The sequence below is a fragment of the Meriones unguiculatus genome, chromosome 8, assembly GCF_030254825.1.
Source record: "Meriones unguiculatus strain TT.TT164.6M chromosome 8, Bangor_MerUng_6.1, whole genome shotgun sequence".
Taxonomy (NCBI): Eukaryota; Metazoa; Chordata; class Mammalia; order Rodentia; family Muridae; genus Meriones; species Meriones unguiculatus.
Window position 1 is genome coordinate 81,855,506 of NC_083356.1, and position 19,492 is coordinate 81,874,997.

General features: G+C 36.7%; 1 protein-coding gene across 1 annotated transcript in view; it reads right to left on the reverse strand.

The window, feature by feature from the left end:
* Positions 1–19,492, reverse strand: part of Lrp1b (LDL receptor related protein 1B) — a 2,037,254-nt gene that overhangs the window by 319,135 nt on the left and 1,698,627 nt on the right. Inside the window, exons 47-49 of the mRNA XM_060390094.1 lie at positions 17,512–17,631; positions 1,581–1,694; positions 1,176–1,325 (exon numbers count right to left, since the gene is read on the reverse strand). Of these exons, the coding sequence (XP_060246077.1) occupies positions 1,176–1,325; positions 1,581–1,694; positions 17,512–17,631 (384 nt within the window). The remainder of the gene's footprint in view (positions 1–1,175; positions 1,326–1,580; positions 1,695–17,511; positions 17,632–19,492) is intronic.

The following is a 19,492-nucleotide window of genomic DNA, read 5'->3' on the forward strand; positions in this document are numbered from 1 at the left end:
AACAAACAAAACTAAGAAGAAAATTAACCCTACTCTTAGATCAAGAAGTACAGTAATGGCTGCTGAAAGAGGAAGTAGGTCTTTACCAAGATGATCGACTTGCTGGCTGCCTGGTACCATGTGGTCAGCCCTAAATACTCAGAGGTAGGAACAGCACTAAACAGACACAGCAAGTTGTGTTTATTCATACGCATGCATAAATATGTTTGTATGTGTTTGCATTTGTGTAAAACATGGAAAAAGAAAGAGGTTCTAGAATTTGTATTAGAATTGGGGGGCACAAATGGGCTGGAGGGAGCAGAGGGAGATGTATCCATGGGGGAAAAGGTTTTAAATAAAATCAGCACAATACAGAGTTATGCCACTTTCAGTACAAAAACTAGAATTTTACAAAGTGATTAATTACGACTTCTCATAAAGAGAAATTTCTTTTAGTAGATTGTGTGTTTAGAAAATTGTTGGGTAAATACCCACAATTACCATTTTCAAAACGTTCTGAAAAAAAAATGTTAAAAAAAGTTCAACCCAAGTGAAGGTCAGTAGTATGAGGTGGGTAAACAGCAGTTTGAAGCCATATTAAATGGTATCCGCTTGAGCATGTATACACTTTCAGTTATTATTATTTTATTTTTGGCGAACATGTTGAATGATTGTATTTAGTTTCATTTTCCTCAAATAGAAGCACTCATTAGTATTATAGAAGTTGTTCTCTAAAAAGCTAAATGATGCTTTCCAGAGCTTTGTGGGCAGACATGATTAAGGAGCCTATATAACTGTATCTGTCAGACACTGATCCAATAATAAAATAACTTCCCCACATCCCACCATAAAAAAATCAGCTGTCTGCAACAGAGTAAAGTGGTGAGAAATGTCTTCCTCCTGTTTCTCTTTAAATAGGCCTTGCAAGGCTTATAAAATTTCTGTCGAAGCTTTACAGATTATACATTTTAATGGCTTAATCATCAATTTTAAAAGTACTCATGAAGTGCTAAATATTTAAAAATATGCTCTTAAATTAATATATATTTCTTAAGTACCAGTTTATAAAGATCAAGTAACATATTTAGAAGAACACAAATATGCCTGGTATATTTCTCATTCATTTATTCATACTTTAAGTAGCTAACTTTTAAATTACCAAGGCAAGAACTATTTTTTTTTCTTTTGGAAATTACCTGGGCACTTTAACTCATCTGAATAGTCTCCACAGTCATTAGACCCATCACATATCCAACTTGGCAGAACACACAGCGAGGTAGAATTACATCTTACGAATCCTGTGGATTTCACTCCAAGTTTATAGAAATGCGTGCAATCTGTATTATCTAGAAGGATACAAACAAAAGTGAATCTAAGACCACACTTGCAAAAACTATGAGGCTTCTTAAGTTACTGGTCATAAAGGCACGAAAACTCAACTTCATTAAAGAAGTAAGTGTGCGATTATGCTACACAACAGGGTTAATTGCATAACAATTCTGGAAGAAGTTCAGAAAAATGTAGGACAGTGTTCAAGTCAATACCAGCAGTTGTTCACACACAAACAACAACAACGACAAAAAGTAAGTGGCAGCTCTTACTGCAGCCTTTTTCATCTGAAGCATCTGAACAGTCTATGTTTTGGTTGCATCGAGCTGATCTTGGAATGCAAGTCCCATCTGCACAGCGGAACTCTACTGTGGAGCAGGTTGACACTATAAAACAGAAAACAAAACAAAAAACACAGCAAGTACATGGGTAGATGAAATAGAAAATCACCTCTGCTTTATATTTTAAGAATTTGTCAATTTATACAATTTTACTTCAGTTTGATATTTGAATTTATACATCTAATATGACACCACAGCCCTCCAGCCCTCATACAGGGCGTCCTATATATATCTTCAGCTATTAGATAATTCTGCAGTAAGCACGGATTTCATCACCTCAATTTGAGTTGCCACTTCATGTACCTCAGAACACATAGGTTCCATTAAAGAAGTATTTATGCCTTGCTCATTCTGGTCATATGGATCCAGCACCAAGATGGCATTAACACTGCAGGGAAAATCCTCTTTCTCCCCATCTTCTATAATATAAGGTCATGAGATAAAGCAAATATATGACTTCAGGCCTACAGCAGAATCCTTTCTGCTATAGAAACAGACAGAAGCAGAAGGAGGGAAGAAGTAAAAGTGGATACTGGGTTTCTTTCTTTACCCTGAATGAGCAATTGGGCATTACTGTTGATAAAAACCCACCTATGCAATGGCACATGCCATAGAAATGTGAATGCATTACTGCATGACCATATTGTTGCTATTTTTCATAGCAAATACAGATGATTCACAGTAAGAAACATACATTGTGTCTTCCTGCTATTGTTAACAATAAGGTAGTTTTAGAATTCTCTATGCTTAGATAAAAGTCAGTTTGTCCTGTTACTTTCCTTATATATAGTTTTAAATAATGTATTATTTTTAATTATACATTTATTTTTCTGTTGGTTAATCATTCATTATCATATAATCGTTTTCAGCAATATGTTGTGAACAGGTGGATAGTGTGCTAAATATGTTTGATTAATTTGAGTGAGACTTTTATTCCAATTTTAATTTCCACAAGTAGATTATATCAATTAATAACATAAAAGACTCTTTGATTATGCAGCTTTTACTTACATTGATATTTTAAAGTGCCTATTTAATTATAAACAAATTATATCAACTGAAAATGGTTTAAAAACTATCTTAAAATATGCAAATTTTACTCAGAGGTAAGTATTTCATTTTTATTTCATAACACACTGCTCTTTATATTTTATTGTATCTTGAAATTGCATACTTATTTGTGTTTAAATGATTAGAATAAGTGTCTTATTTACAATTTGTGATAAAATTACTTAAACGTTATTAAAAATAACTTAACATGTCAAACAGATAATGTAATTATTAGCAGAGATAAATGTACTATTCTACAAAAGCAAAATTTTTATGTCCAAAAAGCATTTCTAAATATCCTTTTTTATTTAACTCCATTTTAAGCCTTATTCTAGTATAAAGAGGAAATTCATTATAAGGAAAATGCTCATGTCAATCATTTACTCTTTGTTATTTTACCTAACTATTGGTCTTTCATTAGCTACATTCCAAATGATTTCTTAAAATCTCTTTGTTTAGAAAACAGGACACATTTTTCTGTGAAATAACACTACAGATATAAGAAAATCTATAAATATGCAGCCAAAAAAGAATGTAAGCATAGAGTCAGTGAAGAATGCCAAGAAGTCCCAGGTGTGGACAACTGCACCACCAGCACACCAACTCCTAAAAACTTCCATTAGGAAGTCCACTATGCAGTGGGAGGAAGGACATCTGAACAGGTAGTGAAGACAGCAGTTATGGCCTGACAATAAAGAAAACCAGAGGTTCAAGGATTTTAAGGTTACAGTTTCACGTTTAATACTGGAAGGTCTTGTGAAAACCAGGAAAAAAAATGGAACTAGTAGCAAAGAGTCTTGGGGTTCTGTAGTGAAAATAAAAATAACAAGAGGAAATCTTAGATGCATTAAAAACAAGCACAACTGTGAAATTGCATATAGTTGTTAGAGAACAGCCAAGTAAGTAATGAGCAGGGGTTCAGGAACAATGAGTCTGACAGTAGAAAGTATGGAGATACATTTCTTCCTTTATTTTTCCTATAGGACTGTCTGTCTTGCTTTTCTTTGCTGTGAAAAGACACCATGACCAACACAACTTACAGAAGAAAGACTGTATTTGAAGCTTATGGTTCCAGAGAGTGAGTCTATAACCATCTTCGCAGGGAGCATGGGTGCAGGCAGGCAAGCATGGTGCTGGGAGAGTAGCTGAGAGATGACGTCTAAGACATCGCCATGAGGCGGAGGGAGAGAGAGAGACTTCAAAGTCTACCTAAAGTGATCTATGTCCTCCAACAAATTCAAACCTCCTAATCCTTTCCCCCAAATTCTACCAATTGCTGACTAAGTAGTTAAATATAGAAGCCTGTGGGGCTAGTCTCCTTCAAACCACTGGAGAGGGTTCATAAATTCTGGGCATAGGTAGGGACTGGCATAAACAAGGTACAGCTGGTAAGTGGAACTGACTGTCCTCTTTACACATGCCTTCACTGATTCTATGACTAGGTATAGCATTTGAAAGCCACGGGAATGAAGAGAAAGAAATTGGCTTTTAAACCTGGGTACAGAGTTTTGCAGCATCAGGGACAGGATGGTGGCAGGAGATAACGACTCCTACATTAGTAATAAATGAAGGGAAAATTTAAGAGACAGAAATGACCCCCCCCCCCCGAAACTTCTGTATTAAACTTGTGGTGCCCAGATGTGTCAGTATCTAGGGGGTGGTAGACATTTTAGGAAGTGAATGCTAGCTAAAAAAAAGTAGGCTAGAGGGTTGTGCCTCCCACTCTTCCTCTATCTCTGCTGTCTTTCTGCCCTGAGACAAGCATCCCCACTATATTCTGGCATAGCCAACATATCATATCAAAACAGAAAGAGGAAACCCAGAACAAATTCAAAATGGCAAAAGTCACTAAGCTCTCAAAATCAGCCCTAATGATATACTTCCTCCAAGAAAGTCACACTCCCTAACAAAACAGGGCCACCAGCTGGGAAGAAATATTGAAATGCCTATGAATTATTGAGGCCATCACATTCAAACTACACAATAAGTAAACAAATGCCAGTTCTCAGATAAAAAAAATTCCAAACATACTACCAGTTGCTTCAATTGCATTCTGAGGTGATTTCTGAGGAGAGAAATATTGCAATTTCTAATTTGTGAAGTGAAAAAGAAAGCTGTCTGATATTTTTCCCCAGGCTAAAAGTCTTGAATAAGAGAGAAAAGAAAATTATTTCATCCAAATAAAATCAGACCAAGTGTGAAACAGTCAGCTTTTCCCTCCAGATAGTCTAAAAGAAGCTGCTAGTCAATAGAAGTGAAAAAACAACCACATTCACACCATGAGTAGGAAGGAGACACCATAACAGAAGGTCTGACTGGGACAGTGGGTCAAAAGAAAGAGTAAAATGGAACCAAAGCCACAGACTCTTCTATGCACTTTCTGAGTTTTCTTCTTTCCTCTATTCTCGTTTTACTTTGAAAATTAAAATACCCTATGAGGTAAAAAAGACATAAAATCAATAAGGCTCTCTCTCTCTCTCTCTCTCTCTCTCTCTCTCTCTCTGGTTCACAGGAAAATTCTTATAAATAACTTAAGTTGTCTCTCTTTCCTTACTTTCCATGCCGCCTACAGCCAAAGACCAGGACATGGAGATTTGAACACAAATAACATTAAATTTTCTGTTGTAGTGCTGATTTGTTTACTTTCACACACATCTTCTGTTAAATGATTTTATAACTTCTTAGGCTTTTGAGCTACACAAACACAGAGGGACAGTCATTTTTTTTTTGAGCCGTGGATGTGTGTGTGTGTGTGTGTGCGTGTGTGTGTGTGTGTGTGTGTTAATGTTTGTGTAGTCTTGTAAAGTTTTGTTTGTTTGTTTGTTTCGTTTTCTATTTCCTTTTATTCTTTAATATTTTGGTTCTTAGATTTTAGGGGCATACATTTCAGAATTGTTGTACTTTAAAATAAGCACTGTCGTGTTCATGCAATTCCATAATTTTGCTTAGATTTCTTTTTTCTTTTTTCTTTTAATTTTTATTAATTATAATTTATTTACTTTGTATCCCCCCTGTAATTCCCTTCCTCTTCCCCTCCCAATTCTACCCTCTTCCCCACTTCTCTACCCATGCTCATGTTCCTCCCCCAGTCGACTGATAGGGGAGGTCCTCCTATCCTTCCTTCTGAATCTAGTCTATGAGGTCTCATCAGGAGTGGCTGCATTGTCTTCCTCCATGTCCTGAGCACTTTTGAAACAAACAAATAAATAAATAATCCAAGCAGCTATTCACTTTTCTTTAAGAAGCCTTGTAATTCCTGGTACACTGGCCTACCTAAAAGTACTCTATTGACTCAATGACACTCCTATACTGTAGTGGAATTTTAATTCAGAAACATGGCTGCTCTGATTGTATTCAAAGACTTTCTAGGTTTCTGTGATCTGTCTAGAATGTAAACATGTCCTTAGTGCACACCTTAATCCCAAACAATGAAGGTTAAGTTAGTTCGTAGAAGAAAGTAGCTATGCTTGAAAGTAACATGTAATGGACAGGCAGACAAAGTGAAAAATCTGAAAAAGATTTGACAGAACAGGATATGTTCAACTCTCATGAAAACAGAGGAAAGATTTTTTTACAGAGACAGGTTAAAGAGAGAATAAACAGACACAGGTAACCACAAAATGAGCCAGAGAATGAGAAGGTTCCAGAACATTAGAATAGATTGCTAGAGTTAGTTTGAGGCAAAGCAGGACAATTCAGTCAGAACCTGAGAGAAGCCAGTTTGAATCAGTCAGACCAGAGAGTTTGAGCCATAACTACTGAATTGAACCAGCCACCAAGAAATCAAAAAGAACTAGAAAAGGGTATATGAACTCATCAGTAACTAGGTCTAGGTTAGATTGTATGGAGACTAGAAGCTTCCATGACTAGGCCTAGGTTAGCAGAAGGAGGCAGTAAGCATCTGAGAGGACAATTACATAAACATTAACAGTATATTTCCCAGAGGACGCAATTGACACACATAGCAATATGGTGACATGTTATGCACTCTCCAGGGATACAGTCACCCAGCCTGTCATACAACCATAAGAGGAATACAAAATGACAAATGTTCATTTGTCAGCTCTTCATATCTGCTCAGAGTTTCAGGTCTAAGCTCCTGGTCACAAAAGGAATAGCTTGAAAGGGACAATAAGTAAAAGACTGATGAAGACTCAGGATTTTTCTCTGTTCTTAAAAGAGAGGAAGCCCAAAATAATTAATTCTAACATGTATTTTTATTCTACTTTTGTGGATTAATTATATAGTAAAGGGATAGTAATAACCACTATTGATTACTGATGTGTTTTAAATAGGAATAGCCCCCAAAGACTCACATTTGACCCATAGAAAATGGCATTATTAGGAGGTCTGGCCTTGTTGGAGCAGGTGTGGCCTTTCTGGAGGAAGTGTCTAACTGTGGGGAATGGGATCTGAGTTCTCAGGCAGTTCTCTTCCTGCTGCCTAAGGTTTAAAATGCAGAACTCTGTAGATTGTATCCTATATTATAAGGCTAATATCCACTTATAAGTGAGTCTATATCATGAGTGCCTTTCTACTTCTGGGTTGCTGCACTCAGGATAATCTTTTCTCGTTCCTACCATTTGCGTGCAAATTTCCTGATTTCCTTGTTTTTAATAGCTGAGTAGTATTCCACTGTGTAAATGTACCACATTTTCTGTATCCATTCTTTGGTTGAGGGACATCTAGTTTGTTTCCAGATTCTGGTTATTATGAATAGAGCTGTTATGAACATGGTTGAGCAAATGTCCTTGTTGTATAGTTGAGCATCTTTTGGGTATATGCCCAGAAGTGTTAGAGCTGGGTCTTGAGGTAGCACTATTCATAATTGTCTGAGAAAGTGTCAAATTGATTTCCAAAGTGCTTGTATAAGTTTGCACTCCCACCAGCAATGGAGAAGGGTTCCCCTTTCTTCTCATCCTCTCTAGCATGAGTTCTTTTTCATATGTAGACTGTTGTTTACTTCCATTGACAGTATCCTTTGCTTTACAGAAGATTTTTGGTTTTATGAGGGCCTATTTGTTAAATGTTGATATTAGAGCCTGAACTGTTAGTGTTCTATTCAGGAAGTTGTCTCTTGTGCCAAAGAATTCAAGGTTCTTCCCCAATGTTTCCTCTAACAGATTTAGTATGTCTAGTTTTATGCTGATGTCTTTGATACACTTGGACTTTAATTTTTTGGTAGGGTGATAGATATAGACCTATTTGCATTTTTTTTCTACATGTTGACATTCAGTTAAACCAGCACCATTTTTTCCATTGTGTGGTTTTAGCTTTTTTTTTATTGTTAAAAATTGGGTATCCATAGGTGTGTTGCTTTATTTATGTAACCATACTACAATCTACAGACCTAAAGAAGCTAAACAAGGAGAAACCTAAGGAATGTGTTTAATTCTCATTCAAAACTGCAAACAGGACAGTCACCAGAAGTAGTGGAAGAGAGGGAAGATGATCAGAGCCTACCACTGGTATCCTCTGAAAGGCTCCACCCAACAAGGGATCAAAGCAGATGCAGATCCTCAAAGGCAACTTTGGGCAGAGGGCAGAGAGTCTTATGGAAGAAGGAGCAGGTTGAAGGACCCAGAGGGGACAGGAGACCAACAAAGAAGGTCCCAGGGGGTCCTGCAGAGACTGAAGCACCAATCATGTACCTTACATGGAGAGGATCTAGACCCTCTGCTCAGATGTAGCCCATAGACAGCTAAGTCTCCACGTGGGTTCCCAAGTAAGGAGAGCAGTGGATGTCTCTGAAATGAACTTGGTTACCTGCTCTTTGATCACTTCCACATGGTGGTGCAGCCTTGCCAGGTCACAGAGAAAGAGGATCCAGGCAGTACTGATAAAACTTGATAGGCTAGTGTTAGATGGCAAAGGAGGAGGACTCCCACTTTCAGTGGACAACAGGAGGGGATAGTGGAAAGAGGGAGGAATGGAGGGACTGGGAGGAGATGAAGGAGGGGGCTACAATCAGGTCACAAAGTGAATAAATTGTAAAACAAACAAACAAAAAAACACATTTCTTCTCCTTCTCTAGCACCACATACCATGTATGCCTACATGCCACCATGTTTCCCATCATGACAATAATAGACTAAACCCCTGATCTGTAAGCCATCTCTGTTTGGGATCTGTAAGCAGGAATCTCTACAGCCAGCCCCAAGGGACCTGATAAAGTGGATATCAGGCAACTGTGAAGCCACCTACAGAGCACCTGAAACCACCAGTGCATGCTGAGTGTCACCTTATAAGAGAACTCACAGCTCCTCCTCCTCCTCTCTCTCTCTCTCCCTCCCCCTTTCCTTCTCTTCCTCTTCCTCTCTCCCTCTTCCTTTTTCTTCCTCCCTCTCCTTCTGTGCCTCTCTCTCTTACCCTGCCCAGAGATGGTCTCTGTGACCACTTCCTCCTTCCCTTAATAAACCTCCCACATGGAACCAGTCATGTGGTGTGGTTTGTATGCCCACCCTGTAACTTTGCTGCACAATCCTAACAATCCCCACTTAAATGTATCCCTTTATAAGCCTTTCCATCTTTGTGGCTTCTCTTCACAACAATAAACCCTAAAACAGAATTTGGTGCCAGAGTATTGCGGTGATAGGCCTGACTATGTTTTTGTTTAGAGGTAAATGGACTTAATGGACTGTGGATTAGAGAAGGGTTTGAATGTTTTAAGTGGGGCTTAATTGGCAATCCTAGTAGGAACATGGAAGACAGTGTTGATAATCATGATTTAAAGTGTGGCTTCCTGAATCAAGAGGTATCAGAGAATATGTAACATGTAGCCTAGAGATTGTTTTTGTGATACTTTGTCAAAGAATGTGGCTGCATTTTGCCAGTGTCCAAAAGTCTGCCTGAGGCTAGAGTGAAGAGATTTGGATTATTCTGTTGTATGAAGAAATTTCAAAATAACCTAGTATTTAGCCTAGTATTGACTCTGTTTTGTGGTTATTAGTGTTGTCTCTACTCTTATGAAGACAAAATGAAAAGGAGCAAGCTGAGCAAGGAAAAATACAAAATGTACAAATTGAGAAGGAAAGAAGCACTAGAAAGTGAAATGGATGTTTTTGAAGAGATAAACAGATGAAGAAATAAAATAAAGGGAGTGGTGACCTGAGGGAAAACCCCACCCAGCTGAGCTTCTATCTTGTGAAAAAGAATTCAAGAACAAGTAGATCTAGCCTTGGAGGTAAAGGCCTTTAATACTAGTGTTCCGGAGTCAAAGACATGCAGATCTCTGAGTTCAAGGTCAGCCTAGGTTATAGAGCAAGTTTCAGGACAGCCGATCTTTGGCAGGGAAGGAAACCATTGTAATTATAAAGCTGGTGAAGGTGTAGTTGAACAAGGGGGCCATGTTCCAGCCACAGCAAGCAGAACAGCTTGTCAGCTTTGGCCACATGATTTCAGCTTTAGAGTCAAGGATAAAAGAAAGGGGTTATGGAATCTCCCTCTTCAACTGAAGGAAAGCGGCTAAGACCTTGCACATGGCAGAGGTGTCACTGCACTGAGGCTTGGAAAGACCAAAGAGTGAAGGTGAACCCTGGATTGCCTTGGAGAGACGAAAATTTTGGAGATACCGGAGCTTTGGAATATATCCTGAGGAGAGCTGCTAACAAGGAGTGGGACCAGTACAAGAGAAAGAAATGTGTTACAGTCAACAAAGCTGACAGGAGTTAGTGATCTGAAAAACATTTAGACATCAGACACAAAGATACAGTGTTTGGAGTTTTGCCAGCTGTTTTTCAGTTTTGCTTTGTTCCAGTATCTTTTTATTTTGTTCCCTTTCCTCCATTTTGTAATGGTAATGTATATCCTGTGCCATTGTATTTTGGAAGTATGTGATCTGCTTTTGCATTTTGATTTTACAGGAGATTACATTTAAGAGATTACATGAATCTCAGAAGAAATTTTAAACTTATGACTTTTGAACAAGTTTGAGACCGTTCAGAATTTGGTGACTACTGATTATTGAAGTTGGACTGAATGTATTTCTGCATTATGCTGGGAAAGGTCGGGTTGAACAGGAATGGCCACCAGAGACTCACTTGAATGCTTGACCGTATTAGGAAGTGGGGCCTTGCTGGAAGAAGTGTGTCATTGTGGGTGTGGGCTGCCTGAGAGACAGGCTATAGAACTCTCAGCATCTTCTCATTCTCACTCACTACCATGTACGCCTTCATGTCGAAATGTTTCCTGCCATGATAGGTTAAAAATCTGAACTGTAAGCCAGCCCCAACTAAATGTTTTCCTTTTTAAGAGTCATGGTATCTCTTCACAGCAATTAAACCATAACTAAGACAATAAAACTTTTAATGCCATTACTTAAGAGATGTGGCAGGTGGGTCTCTTCGAGTTTAAGGCCAATCTTGTCTTCAGAACAAGTTCCAGGACATTCAGGACTACACAGAGAAACTCGTCTTGAGTGTATGTGTGTGTGTGTGTGTGTGTGTGTACAAATAGCTTCACCTTCACCTCTCATCACAGCATACTATAACTTCAATGTTTATATTGACTGTTTTCTGTTTACCCTAATATTGAGTTTCCAACCAAGGGTTTTGGTCATGCTAGACAAACCTTCTGCCATTGAGCTGTATTTACTTTTTTTGTTTGTTTGTTTGTTTTAAAACAGGGTCTTGCTTAATTATGAATGAGAAAACAACATAAACTCCATTTTGTCTCCATTCTAGTACCAGGCCTGACTTTAACAGAAAAACTAGGCCTTAGCTCACCAATTCCAGGAACAAGACCATGAAATCCCCTCACCCAAGAAACAGCCTGGAGATAACCACAGAATGGGAAGGTATCTTATCTCAGGATGGGGCTCTGTGCTGGGCTGCCCACTGACCTTGTAGTAGAACATTCATGACACAGGAAAATACCTAACATTCCTGAGGTCTATATATAGCTTGCTCAACGTTAGTCAGCTAGTCACTTTGTAACAAGCTTGCCTTTGCTAAATGTCCCCAAATCATGTAACTGCTAAGCTGGAAATCACTATTCCTTGCGCAACCCCAATTAAAAACTCTGCCTTGCAGCAGCTAGGGATTCTCCTCCCTGATTCACTGAGTTGGTGAGAGTTGAAAGACTAAGCTTAAGCCCAAATAAAGTTCTTTGCTCTTGCATATGTGGTCTGGCTCCAGGTGGTCTTTGGGGACCCAAAGATCTGGGATTAACAATGAAACTGTCCTTAAATTTAATTCTTAGCTGAAACAGGATGTGAATTCATAACTCTTCTGCCTCAATTTGCTGAGTAACTGGAGTTACAAGTTTTCCCACTAGGTCTGCTCCTTCATAATTAATTAAATAATTTAATATTTTTGTCCTTTAGTTCATTTTTATTAGTTCTTTGAGAATTTTGGACAAAATATTTTGATCTTTTAAATAATTTATTCTTCTCTCATACAACACATCTCAAATACATTGTGCCTTTCCTCCCCTTCTTCCAGTACCCATCCTCCCCTCCCCTAAATATCTCCTGCTTCTCTGTTTTTCCTCAGAAAAGAGCTGGCCTCCCAGGGAATACTAACTCAACTTTATGTTCTCTTTTATTTTAACCCACAAATACAGCCTGTTCTGCTCATGTGCTCTTAAATGTGAGGCCTTACTGCAGAGCGGCCAACTTAGATGGGACATCACCCTTAAAGAAAAATTGTTATTCCTGTCCCAGGAGCTATCAACTGCCAATAGCTACATAGCTAGGAATGGTACTTTGTATATTCACCTACCCTGCACATGTCGGAATATTATCTTGTCCGAGCTTGCTCATACTTTCACAACCATTGTGAGTTCATATGTGAAACTTACAGGCTCTGTAAGAAAAACTTTGTTTCCTTGTAGTTTCCACTACCTCTGCTTCTTAATATATTTTTACCTCCTTTTCTACAATGATTGCTGAGCTGTGGGAGAAGGAGTTGTTATGCAGATGTCCCATTTAGACTGAGCATTCAAAAGCCTCTTATTCTCTTCTCTTTGACCAGATATTAATGCTAATGACCAGGTTTGTGCATTAATCACCATCTACTGGCAAAAGAAGCTTCTGTGATGAGGGTTGAACAATGTACTAACTATGGGTATAAAAATAATTTACTAGATGTCAGCTTCGTATTGTGTCCATTTAGTAGAGTCAAAAAAGTAGCTTCTCTTCTAGGGTCAGTGACCTGTGTAGTAACAGGTTCTTGGCTCTGACAATGGTGCCAAGTATGGATTTTAACTTGTGGAGTGGGACTTAAATCCAATCAGAAAGTGGCTAGTTGCTCTTATAGTATTTGTACTGTTATAGCCCCATTAGGCTTGTCTTTCCAGGTCAGGTATTTGTTTGTCAATGTTATTATGTATCCATATGTACAGTAACTTCATCCTAGGGTTACACTGGTTGTAGAATTAGGAATCATTAGAAGACTTGGAAAGATAACTTTGTTATCTCCCCCTGATTCTTCACCTATAAGCTTGTGTTTTCAGGGACTAATTTGCTAAACTCATATTTGAATCAAGGCATTATAGGTACCAGAGTTATAGAAAACAGGATTAGTAACGTTACCTTCTGTGGTTTGCAAGGTAACTAAGGGGAACATATTAACAACCACAGCTAAAAGAAAAGCTAAATTGAGATAAGCATGTTTTTATCTTATAAACAATATATTTATCATAGGAATTACTCAAGTTGTATTAAATACATTAATTTCTAAAAAGTAGCAAGGTGTTTTTAGTCCATGTTTATAAGAAGCTTTAATTTCAAATAACCTGCATTATAGGGAAAATGTCAAGATCTATGCTTTATTTGTTCTGAATTTTATGCTAATATTGCCAAAAAGGAAACACTATCACAAAGCTTGATTTCTAGTGCATGTTTGTGCCCAAACTGTAAATAAGATGTTTAAGCTTTAAAAAAAAAAGACAACATTCCTTCTTAATTTTTACTATTCATTGGCAGTTGCTTTTGATATAATTAGAAAGTATATATATATATGTATGTATATTTTATAAGGCTTACTTCTTTAACCTCACCCACTACAATTTCATAAATACCCCTCATGTACTAGGCTGTGTTTTCTAAATACAAACACACTATTATTTGCCATTTTTAAGACAATCCTACTTTCCTCACAAAAGCATATAGTAGCATTAAGTTCCAAAAGCTTTGTTTGAAAAAAAAGGTTATTTAGTTTCTTCAGTATCTATCCTTTTATTTTTACCATTATCTAGGTTAATGTATTCTCTCCTGCTTGAAACTATCTGATAGATATTACCCATCTCTTGTTCTCACTTTATTTCTTCTTTCTTTTAAATATTTATATATTTCCTCAATCTACTTTTAATATCTTATAAAATTTTATTGTTTTTAAACTTTTATAGGCAATATGAAATAACTTCATTTGCAAATGCATTAGATCTCCTGCCTTTGAACCTGGGTGGCAACAAAGTTAAGGGTTGTGTTGCAAGGTATGGAGCTTCCCAAGCCTTCCATGAAGCTCCTCAGTCATTCGCACACATTTCCTTGGTTCTTTCATTTTTTGGAGCCATTTCTTTCTAACTCTATCTTATACCTTTTCTTTTCTATCAATTATTTTATAAAAATTTCTATACTCACTATTAATAATCTTTTACTGATTGTTTTTGTCCCTTATTTAGTTTTTTATCTTATGCCCCTTATGACTTCAGTAAGTTGAATTTCCTCACTGTAATTAAGAAACTACATCAAATTCATCAAGATAATTTGGTGCGTACAGTTCAAGCCTGCCACCTTGTTTTCTCTGCAATGCCTTAAAACACTGAAAGATTGGTCTTTCCTGAGTAAAATATTCTTGAGGGGATCTTTCTGCTGTAACTACAATATACTGAGACTTTTATGTTTTTTTTAAGTTTAGCAATTAATGTTGATGCATTTCTTAAAAATAATGATCCTTTACACTGAGTTGTTCTTCTTATTCTCTTATTGAGTCTAAAAGACAATAAATACTTCTATATTAAATATAAGTGAACTCTAGCTTTCCAGGCCTTTGGAATAGCTTCATCTGCAAGTTTCCAAGAGTTTCAATCTCAGAGTGCACTCACTTTATGACCAATGTCCACAATAATATTCTGATAAAGTAGAGAAACCCATACTTCAAACTTCTAGTATTCTCTAGAAGTTTGAATTTACTGAAGAGAAGAGGTACATATGTCTTAATTTTGTGTCTTGATCTAGCTTGGTGTATTGTACTCAAAAAGTATATTCAGTAAATGAAGAGCCTTTTGAAAGGACACTGACTTAGAAATAAATGTTGGGTCCATATTTTAGGTAGCCTCATATGTTGAACTATAAATATTGGTGTCACTTTGTGGTCCTTAATAATAATTTTAAAAAGACAAAACTAACATGTTATTTTATATAGAGTGTGTATTGCATGAATATTATTTTTTCTATTCAATGTAATATTAATAATCATACTCAATTTGTTTTTGTATTTTGGTGTTTCTGAAAATGAAGCACAAATTGCTAAAGTGCCTTAAAAATTCAGACAATAAGAATCGAAACAGGAAGTATAAATTGAGTATCTTCTCTAGTAGACAGGATGAGTAATATTAATCTAATTCACAACACAGGAACAAACTAAAAATGTATAGACAGGGGAAGCAGTGGAAAGTATATTCAATCGAGGAATAAAGTGGATTGACAAGAGAGCTAATCCAGTCAACAATTGGGAAATTCATCAATTAATGGTTATGTGGATCAAGAAATATGCAGGAAGGAGCCATTATAATACTGTGAGGCCTTAACCCAACCCAAAGAACTACAGGCAAGTAAGGCATGCTGAGAATAGGAGAAATAGTCTTCCCCAGAGAACAGTGCACCAACTGGTTAACTAAGGCCAAAGATCAGCCCTGAAAGCATAAATACATGTAACATTTGCAGAGGAAGTTTTACTTAGTGATATATATGTATATAGCGTATATACATACATGTAAAACAAAAACTGAGAAATATTGGCCATAAATTAAAGAGATGATGGAGTGGTATGTGGGAAGGTTTGAAGAGAAGAAAGAGAAAGGAGAAGTGATGTAATTATATTAAATAATAAAAGAATAATAATAAAAGAAAAGTAGTAACAAGGCTTTTGCTATGTTCATTCATTTTACAACATGGATGAATCTCAGACTTAAGTGAAGGAAGCAAGAAATGAAAGACTATGCATACTGCATGACTTAATTTGTAAGAAATGTGAAATGCCTACAAAAGGAAAAATTATGGTAGGCAATGAGAATAAGGATTAGGAATCATAGATAAATATTCTGAAATGTCCTGGTTATAATGAGTGCAAAATTGGATAAATTTAACATAGAACCTTTGAGTGTATTTAAAACAAATGGAATATATGACAGGTATATATATGCCTCAATAAGTCTGCTTAATTTAATTTAAGGACTAACATTAAGTATTTTACCCACTCACTAAGAAATTAAATTATCGTGAAAGAGAACAAAGAAACATAGTAATCATTCTCAGAGCAACTGATTCAGTATTGATTGTTCTGATATAATCACCTTAAAACAAGTACATAAGATAGGATTAAAAAAAGAGAGTTAACTAATAGAGACTAGAAAGGCAGTCAAAACGTTTTTAATTGAATTAATTTTGACTGATTTACAAAAATGAATTCTTGCTTGTATCAGACTATATCACTATATCCACTGATTACCGCTTCTCCATGATGTTATTCTTCAGGTGATATCTGATAATCACACCCTTTCTATAGTTCTTATAGGATCAATACTTTTGCATTTCACATATAAGAATCATGAGATTCTCTTATGCCTAAGTCTGGTTTATTTTTAACAGAATAATCTACAGTTCTGTTCTAAAAGTATTTACAAAAGATAACATCAAAAATTGTGGTGTATTTACACAATGGAATACTACCCAGCAATTAAAAACAAGGAAATCATGAAATTTTCAGGAAAATGGTGGGAACTAGAAAAGATCATGCTGAGTGAGGTATCCCAGAAGGAGAAAGACACACACGGTATATACTCACTTATAAGTGGATATTAGGTTTATAATATAGGATAAACATACTAAAATCTGTACACGTAAAGAAGCTAAGCAAAAAGGAGGACACTGGGTAAGATGATCAATCCTCACTCAAAAAGGCAAACGGGATGTACATAGGAAAAGGGAGAAAACAGGGAACAGGATAGTGACCTACCACAGAGTGCTTTTGAAAGACTCTACCCAGGAGTGTATTAAAGCAGATGCTGAGACTCATAACCAAACTTTGGGCAAGGTGAAGGGAATCTAATGAAAGGAGGAGAGAGAAAGACCCTTACGGGACAGGAGCTCCACAAAGAGAGCAACAGAACCAAAAATCTGAGGAAAGGGATCTTTTCTGAAATTGATTGATACTCCAACCAAGGACTATGATGGAGATAACCTAGAACCCCTTCACAGATGTAGTCCATGGCAGCTCAGTATCTAAGTGGGTGTCCTATTAAGGGGAACAGGGACTAGTAAGGGGGATCAGCCTTACCAGGCCACAGAGGAAGACAATAATGCAGCCAGTCCTGATGAGACCTGATAGGCTAGGGTCAGAGGAAAGGGGAGGAGGACCTCCCCTATCAGTGGAGAGGGGTATGGGAGGAGATGAGGGAGGGAGAATGGGATTGGGAGGGGATGGGAGAGGGGGCTCCAGCTGGTATAAAAAGTGAATAAACTGTAATTAATAAAAAAATGAATGTAAAACATATTACAAAGTACAGTTTTTCTCAGAAACAAATTTTGTGAAAGTTTAATAAACATCTATAATAATGCCTAATATTCAAAGAATGATATAAAAATATTTACCTTTACAGTCCAGTTCATCAGAGCTGTCTCCACAATCATTTGCACCATCACAGAGTTTGTTATGGGGAATACATCGACGATTGTAGCAAGGTTTAAACCCACTTCGGCAACTTCTGTTTTCTTATGAATAAAGATAGAAACTTGTCGTTAGAGGTCATATAGAGAGCTTTCTAGATGGTAAAAACCATGAATAAAATTTCTCTACTATTTAATGGAATCTGGATCCATAAAGCAGTGCTATGTCAAAGCTCTTGAGGTACAGTGTCCATCAGTTACCAAGGAACAATCATCTCATTCAGTTGAGTCCTTTGTGATCTGTTGCTTCCTAACAAGTGGTCCAGGGTTATATTTACATACTGTTTCTTGTGCTTTTCCCATGCTCCATAGGAATGAACAGACAATGTATAATCAATTCAGAAGAGATATCTCAGAAGCAGGAAAGCATCCTATCATTCATCCATTAATTCATTAATATAAGCAGGGATTTTATAATAAAAAAGCAACAAGGCATGAATTCCCTAAGGAGATTATCAAAGAATGAGAGAAATGTCTTTCCATCTTCTGGTATCTTCTCCAGTTTTTTTCTTCAAAGACGTGAAGTTCTTGTCATACAGGACTTTCACTTGCTTGGTTAGACTTACACCAATATATTTTATATTATTTGTGGCTAATGTGACGGACATTGATTCCCTAATTTCTTTCTCAGCCCATTTGTCCTTTTTATACAGAAGGGCTGCTGATTTTTTTTTTAGTTAATTTTGTATAAATATAAAACTGTTGATATTATTTTTAAGCCCATTTCATAATAAATGTATATTTTACATTTACTGTTATTATTTCTATTACCTTCAAACTGTTTTTTCAATTGCTATTCTGTAAATTAAACATTTAATTTGAATAAATTCTATATAATTCTGGTTAAAGAAATCATAAATAACCTGATAAGCTAGTGTCAGATGGAAGGGGAGGAGGTCCTCCCCCATCAGTGGACTTGGAAAGGGACAAGGAGGAGATGAGGGAGGAAGGGTGGGGTTGGGAGGGAATGAGGGAGGGGGCTATGGCTGAGATACAAAGTAAATAACCTGTGATTAATACAGAAAAGAAAAAAAGAAAAATCATAAACAGATGGCATCTCTCCATCATTTTGACTGAGAATCTTAATCTGGAATGAACAAAATATGTGCAAATTACCAAATGCCCATCTTCCTATTTATAATTCTTTGATTAATAGGGTGCAATTATTATTATGATAAAGTTCCCAAAGATTAGGTTGGAGATAAAATAACAATTCTAATGAAAGTTTTCCAATTTTTACATGGCACAGATACCTAATGCTGTTGGTCTTGTAAAGTCAAATAAATCACATTATTTTTAAAATAAATTTGGGCAATTACACATATTGATGGGGAAAGGAAGGCAAATCTTTGCTAATTCCCATAACAGAAAAGCCAATCTCTTTCAGAGGACGACTTTCACTTGTTGTCACCAACAGGAAGGCACAAATGATGAAAGGCTGCAGTTTTGTTTGTTTGTTTGTTTGTTTGTTTGTTTGTGGTTTTTGTGGATCATGGTTATCACAGTTTCCACATTACAGGACCCCTAACCCCATGATTACCCTTGAGACAAAAATGGAATGCACAAATGCTTTGACATCTACAGTCCATGGTCATGGCTGAGGGTGGATCTTTGCTGCAGCGTAAGTCTGCAATGTCCACTACTCACTGATATTTCTGAACTGTGCTCTTACTAATATGAGCCAAAATTATTGGTAGATAGAAACTATATGGCGGTTTACAAAATAGGCTCCAGTTCCCTTTTAATTTGCATCAAACTGATAGAAAACCAAGAAGAGATTCTTCTCCAGTGATTACTATGGTAACGGGATAGATAATAATCTGTCTCGTTTTTTCAAAGTCTAGTTATTTTCCTTCAGGGATAAATGCCAATCAGAGGCAATTAAGGCAAGTGTTCACCTGAAATA